The 9,393-nt window shown below is 51.2% G+C and overlaps 1 protein-coding gene across 1 annotated transcript in view; it reads left to right on the forward strand.

Annotated features, from left to right (window-relative positions):
• Window positions 1–2,508: 2,508 nt before the first annotated feature.
• Window positions 2,509–9,393, forward strand: part of LOC102015709 (histone acetyltransferase p300-like) — a gene marked incomplete in the record, with an annotated part of 27,134 nt that continues 20,249 nt past the window's right edge. Inside the window, 3 exon segments of the mRNA XM_005379340.2 lie at window positions 2,509–2,770; window positions 5,844–5,922; window positions 6,323–7,550. Coding sequence (XP_005379397.1) covers window positions 2,769–2,770; window positions 5,844–5,922; window positions 6,323–6,754 — 513 coding nt within the window.

Consider the following 9,393-nt stretch of genomic DNA (forward strand, 5'->3'; position numbering starts at 1 on the left):
CAGTAACTGCCAGTAGTAGGTAGACTGACACAGGTAAGAGTAGATGACATCCCTGTCTTCTTCCTGGTGTTAAAGGAAACAGTTAATCAAGGTTGTATGCATTTATCCCAGGACACCAGTGACAATTTCAGGTTTAACTGTCATGTGGAAGAATATACATAAGGCCTATATTGTAGTTTTGCACCCCTTTTTGCGCTGTCAAGATTGTATTAAGAGATTGGCTGCTCTTGGAGACCCCTGAGCATCACATCCTATTTTGGGGCTGGGTGTGATGGCACACGCCTGTAATCCCAGCACTCGGGAGGCTGAGGTAGGAGGATCATTGTGAGTTCGAGACCAGCCTGGGTTACAAAGTGAGCACAAGGCCAGTCTGAACTGCATAGCGAGACCCTGTCTCAAAAAGACAAAAAAAGAAAAAAGACACATCCTATTTTGGAAGGAGCCTGCAGCACTGCCATGGCTTTACAAATGCTCAGCTCTCTGTTTTGTCTGAGACAGTGAGCTATTTCTTTTTTAAATGCTGGCTAACTGAATTCAAAGTGAGCAAAACGCAGGGCGACTTACCATGAGGATTTTTTAAAAAAATATTCTGAGCCAGGCACAGTGGCACACACTTGAAGTCCCAACTACTCAGAAACCTAAGGCAGGAAGATCACTTGAGCCCACGTGTTCAGGGCCAGCCTGGGCCACACATCAAGACCCGGTCTCCAAAATATAAAAATAGCAGGGTGGCTGGGTGTGGTGTCACACACCTGTAATCCCAGCACTCGGGAAGCTGAGGCAGGAGGATCGTTGAGAGTTTGAGACAAGCCTGGGCTACAAAGTGAGCTCAAGGCCAGTCTGAGCTGGTAGTATATGCCTGTAATCACACCTGCACTGATGGATTGGTGTGACTGCCCCTTGCAGCCGCAGTTATGGTGACAGCTAGGTGGCAACACCTTGTAGGGATGGGCAGAGATCTTCAGAAGGCCGTAGATGATCAAACTGACCCGATAAATGGTACCAATTCTCCCACAGCCAGGACACACAGATTCAGGAATCAAAGGGTGAACGTGAGAATGGTATCACTCCCCATTACCCCTAGTGACTCAATAACAAAATATTTGTTACTGTTCCTGGGACCAAGACGTCTTAGTTCGGGGTGTGGGGGGGCGATGCTTCTACCAGGAGGCACAGCAATGATTCCACTGAACCAGAAGCTAGGACTGCCCCCCCCACCCGTTCTGGACTCCTTATGCCTCTGAGCAAACAGGCTACAAAAGGAGTGATGGTGTGGGCAGGGGTGATTGATCCAGACTACCGGGGGGAAATCGGGTTGCTCCTCACAGTGGAGTCCTTTAGAACATCTCCTCACATCACCGTGCCCTAGTATGAAGTATGAAGCTTGACCGAAACTAGAACAACCCAACCCAGGCAAGTTGACAAATAGCCCAGACCCTTCAGGAATGGAGTTGTGGTCACACTACCACATAAAGAACCAACACCCAGGAGCTGGGGATTTAGCTCAGCGGCATAGCGCCTGCCTGGCAAGCATGAGGTCGTGAGTTCGATTCCCGGTACCGGAAAAAGCCAAAAAAAAAAAGAATCAACACCCAGCCAGGTGTAGTGGTGCACGTCTGTAATCCCAGTACCTGGGAGGCTGAGGCAGGAGGATTGCCATGCGGTCAACCTGGGCTACAAAGTGAGTTCAAGGCCTGCCTGAACTGCATAGTGAAACCCTGTCTCAAAAAAAAAACCAAAAAAACCCCAACACCTACAGAGGTCCTTGCTGAAGGGTTAGGCTATTCAAAAGGCATAGGAGAAGATGGTGGTTCATATAACCAAGTTACAAAGACAATCGTAATTGTCATAGGTAATTCTTTCCTATATTGTTAATATATTTGGGCATACAAACAGAAATACGAAGCAGATATCCTTTTTTGTATTTCTACACCATGTAACAAACTATCACTTGCCTCAATGTCACACTTAAGTGTTGTTAAATCTACATTATAGGGTCAGGGATTTAGCTCAGAGGTGCAGTGCCTGCCGGGCAAGCATGAGGTCCTAAATTCAATCGCCAGTACAAAAAAAAATCTACATTATAATATATAAGTTATGGAGTGTCTGAAGGGTATCACACACAGAAAAACATTGCCGCTTGCTCTGGACAGGGAGTTAGGGCATTTCCACTGGTGCGTGGGCTCGTTGCACAATGATAGGCACAATTATGAACTTGCTATTGTCTTTATTTGGGATGTTTGGCTGGAAAACTGACTAGGGGTGGATTGTGAGTCTTCTCCAGGTCCTAGAAGCTAGCTAGAGCCAAAGGTGGTCAGGGACCTCCAGCCATCAGCTTCTACCCAGATTTCTAAGCCTGGTTCCAGTACACACTTCCCTCACCTAGGGCAGGGCGGGCAGAGAAACGCCCTGGGTTCCCACCCCAGCTCTGCCATTTAGTTACTGCACACTAGGCCGGACACTCGTCCCCTGGCTCCCTCGGGTGCCGCCTTGGGAAGAAGGGTCGAGTTAGGTTGGAGTCAAAACCATCCCAAGGGCTGTGTGGTCAGAGCTGGCGTCCTGGAAGGTGGTGCGGTCCTGGGGCACTGCCCTCGCAGCTGACTGCGCTGCTGGAGGTGGGGCCGAGGGAGGAAGTAGGTCACTGGGGGTGGCCTGGGAAGGGGTGTCTCCTCGGACTCTTCCTGCTGGCTGCTTCCTGGTTATCAGGAGTTCAGCAGCTCCACTCCCCGTGTAGTTCCTGCCTGGGAGCCCGCGGACCTTGGACTGAAATGTGAGTCGAAACCAAACTTTTCCCCATGAGCTGCGAGTCAGGGATGTGGCCCCAGCGAGGCCAAGCTGACCGATCCAGGTGTAACCGCACCTCGCCACCAGGTGCTCAGTCGCGGCAGTGGCCCCGGGCGCCCAGTTTCAGGCCAGCCCCAATCCTGTCTGCATCCAGCCCGCGGGATATGAGGGCTCTCTGGGCCCCGGCCCGGTGCCCACGGCCCTTGGTGTGACCGAGACCAGGACTGCGCCCCCGCGACCACGACAACCACTACGGTTGTCCACAGCCCAGCCGGGTGCCGCAGTCCGGTCTGCGGCTGGCGGCGGCGCTGGGGAAGCGCCGGCCCGTCGGGGAGGGGCGCAGCAGGCGGGCGGACGGCGGGCTCTCAGCCACTTTCCTCGCCCCTCTCCTCTCCCTGCGTCTCTCTTTCCCTCCTCTCGTCTCTGCCTCCCTTCCTGCCCGCAGACTGGGGACACTGAGGCTGCATCCCGCCGTCACCGAGGCCCCGGGGCCGACCACACCCAGCCCGCCCTGGTCGCGCTGGAAAGCGCCAGCAGGGCCCTGAGTGGCGTCAGAATTGTCCTCGAGGTCCCCGGGGGATCCAGGGCCCGAGCGCAGTGCGCACTCGGAGAATTGTTTGGAGAGCACCGCCCATCCTGCCCTGTCCTACTCTAACCTCAGCTGGGTCACCCACCCGGTCCCCAGGGTCTTAGAAAATACCTGGGGGAAGGCGACATGGAAATGAGCAATGGAGATAGTATCTTCGGTAGAAAAATAAGTAGGCACAACCATCTCCTGGAGAGGAATTTGTTACCATGGCGCTGAACTTAGGGTGCTCAAAGCATCTTTTCCCATAGTCCTCTCTGCCCCAACCCTCTGTAGCTGAGCACTGGCCACCTGATGTTGTCAACATGGCGCAGGAGAGACTGGAGGCCTCACCCCATGACCTCGGCCGGGCTGGGGAAATGGAGATTCCTGAGATCTAGTGGGGACCTTGGTAATTAGGTGATAAATATCAGCAGTTCATAGTTATGAGCTATTTCAAGAAATATTTCATGCCACAAAATTCTAGCATGCCTGGAGCAATGGGAAAGGCCCCGAGAATGTATTGCGATGGCTTTGACTTCCGTAGTGGACACATTGCATGGCTTTCCCCTCAGGCATGCCAATCACAGGCTGTAGAGGGCAGTTATAAAGTCAGGCATTGGCCAGGTGAGGTGGCACAGGCCTGTAATCCCAGTACTCAGAAGGCTGAAGCTTAGGGAGAGGATTGCTGAGGGTTCGAGGCCAGCCTGGGCTACACAGTGAGTTTAAGGCCAGCCTGAACTACGACGTAGTGAGACCATGTCTCAAAAAAGAAAAAATGTCAGGCATTGGCTCAGCTGTAGGGTAACAGAGCAGCGAATGTGCCTGCTCCTGTGCCCAGCTGCACAGATTTTAGTCTCTTAAAACTGGTCTAAGGGGCTGGGGATTTAGCTCAGCGGCAAAGCGCCTGCCTGGCAAGCGCAAGGTCGTGAGTTCGGTTCCCGGTACCGGAGAAAAACAAACAAACAAAAAAAACTGGTCTGGAAGAGTGGGCTAGGCCAGTGTGCTGAATCCAGCACATTCGAGACAAGGCAGAAAGATCAGGAGTTTGAGGGCAGCCTGTACGCTACAGTGACATCCTGTCTGGTAAATATAAAATAAAATGAATAGTGGGCGATGTGGCAGTTTCATACAAATTCCTGATTTCATCAGACGACATTCTGTGTCTTATCAGTTTAATGAGTTTATAGTTATAGCCTAATTAATACCAAATTCATTTACAGTGTCAGCCTCTTGTTACAACTGCAACCCTTACATTGGTGCTTGTGGGAACTGATAGTTATTACAAGTTTCCGAACTTCAGCAACAAGAATGTTACTGCAATAAGGACTAAGGAGATTTTTACTTTTATCCCTCCAACCCCTACGAAGTTTAATTTAAAATTTCAAACCTTTGGGAAAGCTGCACAGAGGACCCCATACCCTTCCTATGTTTTCTTTCTCTAATCTCTCTCTCTTTTTTTTTTTTTTTGTTTTTTTTGTTGTTGTTGTTTTTTTTTGACAGGGTCTCGCTATGCAGTTCAGGCTGGCCTTGAGCTCACTTTGTAGCCCAGGCTGGTCTTGAACTCGCAATGATCCTCCTGCCTCTGCCTCTCAAGTGCTGGGATTACAGGCGTGTGTCACCATGCCCAGCTTCTTTCTTTTTTTTTGTACTGGGAACTGAACTCATGACCTTGCACTTGTCAGGCAGGAGCTGTGCCACTCAGCTACATCCCTGGCCCTGGCTTCTTTTTTTAATCTCTATTTTAGCAAGTACCTTCTAAGAAAGAAGACATGATCTGCATTACCACACTACAGTATTTTGATTTCATTTGGTTTCTTATTTTCTTCAGTTTTTGTGGTACAAGGAATTGAACCCAGGATCTTTGTACTGTGCTACATCATCAGCAGGCATCACTGCTGGTGATGGTCCTTAGATTCCAGTGAGGGGTGAAGAAGCGTGCTGAGCTGCTCTGTCTCCTTGGTGACAGCTCCAGCCTCTTCTTAAATCATGCGAGCATGCTGGTGGTTGGCCCAGAGCAGTTCCTTTACAGAATGCCTCCCTTTAGCTTTGTCAGATTGGTCCCTTGTGATCAGACTCAGGGGAAAGCACGGGTTCCATCTCATGTAGACTTGGGGCAAAAGGTCCTGTGTGCACGCCCTGGCCCTGAGCCTCGCCGTTCTGCTTTGGAAGGACTGCTTCCCTGGGGCGGAAGAGGCCAGAGGATGTGAGTGTCAGGCGGATTACACTGAGCTCAGAGAGAGCCGAGATGGGTGAAGCAGGAAAGGAGAGGGCGGTGTGGTGAGGCGCCCTGTGTGCACACATCCCTCCGGCCGGCCAGGTGCCATCAGCTCCATCTGCCTCACGGCACTGTGGTCCTGAGTCTGTGAGCCTCGCTTCCACAGGTGTGTTTGTGACCCAATTTCCTGCCTCCACTGGTGACCTTGACCCTCTCATCCTCAGTGATCTGACTGATGGTCGAGATGAGCCCTCTTCACTCAAACCATCCCTGCAGGTCCGCCTGCCAGATGCTCTGCACCTGCTGTGAGTGCAAGGACCGAGTGGACACACACTGGCACTGCACCGTCTGCGAGGTAGGCACCAGGTCTTGGGAAGGAGGGGGCAGGTCCTGTGGGTCCCCATCACCTGGAAGATGATATAGAAACATGTTACATGTGTTGCATCCCCTGCCCTCAGGGTGGGATAGCCTGATCTTGTGTTGAGTGGCAGAGCTGAAGATTGTTGTATAAAAAGGAGCTTTTCTAAGCCATCTTAGGAACACACACCTTTAATCCCTGCACTTGGTTAGGTGAGGGTGGAATCACAAATTTAAAGCCAGCTCTGGGCTACAGAGCAAGCTGAAGGACAGTCTGGAATACATAACAAGATCCTAACTAACAACAAAAGGAGCTTTTCTACCCCAAGCACAGTATCTCAAATGATTTCGACAGTTACATCCTGAGAGTTCATCTCACTTCCTGTGTTTTTCCTCAGGATTATGACTTGTGTATCTCCTGCTATTACACTAAAAACCACGACCACCCGATGGAGAAACTGGGTCTTGGCTTAGAGGATGACCAGCATGCTGCAGCCACCCAGAGCCCGGAAGAATCTCGCCGCTTGAGCATCCAGCGAAACATCCAATACTTGATCCTAGCCTGCCAGTGCCGGGATGCCAACTGCCCGTTGCCCTCCTGCCAGAAGATGAAGCGGGTTGTACATCATACCAAGAGCTGCAAACGGAAGAGCACCGGCCGGTGCCCTGTGTGCAGGCAGCTCATTGCCCTCTGCTGCTACCATGCCAAGCGCTGCCACGAGAACTACTGCCCTGTGCCGTTCTGCTTCAACATCAGGCAGAAGCTCCGCCAGCAGCAGCTGCAGCCCCGGCAGGCCCAGGTGCTGCACCGCAGGATGGCCAGCGTGTAGCCGCCAGTGTGGTGGGCCAAAAGTAGGGCCTGCCCTCCCCAGCCCCTGCCACGACAACTACATCAAATGTGCAGCAGCCACTCAGAAGATGGCCTAGCTCACCCCTTCCGGAACAGCCCTGGTGACCTTCCACCTCCTCCACAGACTCCTCAGCCACCCTTGGCTGGGCACCTAGCTGCCGCAGAAGAAATAGCAGTGCACATTCAGACAGCAGTGGATACACCGCGCCGGATGGCCTATGGAGACCAACACAATTCCCATATCCCAGAACTCCCACGGCCCCAATGGACATAAGCCCATCTGCCATGTCTAGAGGTCCCAGCAGGCATCTGGAGCCAGAGATGGGGCCCACAGTAATGCAGCAGCAGCTCCCCTGGGCCCAAGAAGGACTGCCTCAGCCCCAGCAACTCCAGCGATGACAGGGTGCCAAGGCCGGCCATGATGTCAGTGGCCCAGCACGGGCAGCCCTTGAACATGGCTCCACAGCCAGGATTGGGCCAGGTGGTGTGAGCCCACTCAAACCAGGCACTGTGTCTCAACAAGCCTTACAAAACCTCCTGCGGACGCTCAGGTCCCCCAGCTCTCCCCTGCAGCAGCAACAGGTGCTAAGTATCCTTCATGCCAACTCTAATGGACAGCCTGGCATGGCCCAGGGACAGTCAGGGCTGCAGCCACCAGCCACGCAGAGGGTCCACTCCAGGTCAGCCATGCACGACATGAATCCCATGCAGGCAGGCGTGCAGAGGGCTGGCCCGGGCCAGCAGCAGCATCAGCAGCCACTCCAGCCGCCCATGGGAAGGATGAGCCCCAGGGGCAGCCGATGAACGTGAGCCACGGCAGCGTGTCTTCCCAGTTCCGGGACATGTGGAGATCACAGCAGATGATGCAGCAGCAGCGAATGCAGCATCACATGTAGTAGATGCAACATGGGACAGATGGGCCAGCTCCCCCAGGCCTTGGGAGCAGAGGCGAGAGCCAGTCTGCAGACCTATCCGCAGTGACTCCTCCAGCAGCAGGTGGGGTCCCCTGCTCAGCCCAACCCCATGAGCCCCCAGCAGCCATGTTCCCAAAGCAGGCCCAGTCCCCACACCTCCAAGGCGATCCCCACTTCTCTGTCCAGTCAAGTGTGCTCCCCTCAGCCTGACCCTTCTCCAAAGGCCAAAGTCCCGACCCCCGATCCCTGACCCCCATCCCCACAGACCTGGACTCAACACAGGTAACACACTTAAGTTCAGACCTCTGACGCAGTGCACCACACGTACACCTCAGACATCTTTTAACATTTGAGGATCAAATATTATTTTCCTTAATAAGAGTTTTTGTACTGAAAACTATTTTTTACAATCTTTCTTAGTCTAAAAGGCCATTTTCCTTGGAATACATAACAACTGTACAGGAGCCATTTGAGGTTTCAAGCAAACTTGTGGATGAGCCTGAAGGATACCAGGACACTAAGAACAGATTTTTGCTCTGGCGGCTTCCCCAGCCTTTTCCCCATGCATGTGGTTTGAGTGTGTGCTCGGAAGAGGCTGAGGTCTGAGGCCCCCATAAGCTCCTGCCTTGCACCCCTACTAAGTTTTCTTTTTCTTATTAAATTTATGAAAATATGTAACATTTATTATTTACTAATACAGATAGTTGGCATTTTCCCTATTCTCACTTTATAGAAGGGTGTAAAAATCTACTAAAACCAAAGGACGAAAGGTGTTAATATGATTATAAAATTACATTTTACATATATAAATATATTAAAATGCCATTTTCTCTCCTTTTGGTGCAAAGATGTTCATGCTTATGAAAATATTCTTAAAATTCCTTTCCTACCCTGAAAACAACTTTTATGGTCCAAAATATTTTCCATTTTGTAAGCCTCAGCATAAAATTTCAAGTATTCAAATAACTTATATGTGTAGCAGAAAGATGACTTTTTCAAAATTGACGGAACCAGTTGCTAAATTGGTATTTTATATATTGTGGTTTCTATTTAACATTTGAGGATCAAGCATTATTTTCCCTTAATAAGAGTTCTTTTGGGGCTGGGGATTTAGCTCAGCAGCACAGTGCCTGCCTGGCAAGTGCAAGGTCGTGAGTTCGATTCCCGGTACCGGAAGAAAAAGAAAAAAGAGTTTTTGTACTGAAAACAGTTTTTTATGATCTTTCTTAGCCTGAAAGGCCAAGCTTTTTCATTATTTTTGCATGTAACAGTAAAAAAAAAAGAAAGAATGAAGGTAAGAAAGGATTGGGTGGGCTGATTTTAACAGTGTCCCTGGTTTCTTTGCTTGCTTTCTTTTTCCTCCCCCATTACCGTTTGAATAAACTGTGAGATACCGAGGCTCTGACTCACTTCTTCAGGGCGCCTCCTACTTAGGAGCCCGAGGAAAAAGGAAACAGGAGCTCACAGCAGCCTACCTGTTCCATGTCGGCAATTCCCAGATACACTTAGGTGAATTTGTCCAAAGCTCAGGGAAACCCAGGTCCAGGTCTCCCAAGTGCCAGGTCTCCCAGGTCCAGCCAAATGTCCAGGTGGAAGCGACATCAGCCTTTTCGCACCCTGACACAAGACCTTGATCATCCTGTCCCAGTCGCATCCTGTCCCTTGAAACCCAGCACTGGGGCCAGGACAAGGCGCTCCTCTCCCC

The sequence above is a fragment of the Chinchilla lanigera genome, unplaced genomic scaffold (genome assembly GCF_000276665.1).
Source record: "Chinchilla lanigera isolate Chin_1 unplaced genomic scaffold, ChiLan1.0 scaffold00012, whole genome shotgun sequence".
Classification (NCBI taxonomy): domain Eukaryota; kingdom Metazoa; phylum Chordata; class Mammalia; order Rodentia; family Chinchillidae; genus Chinchilla; species Chinchilla lanigera.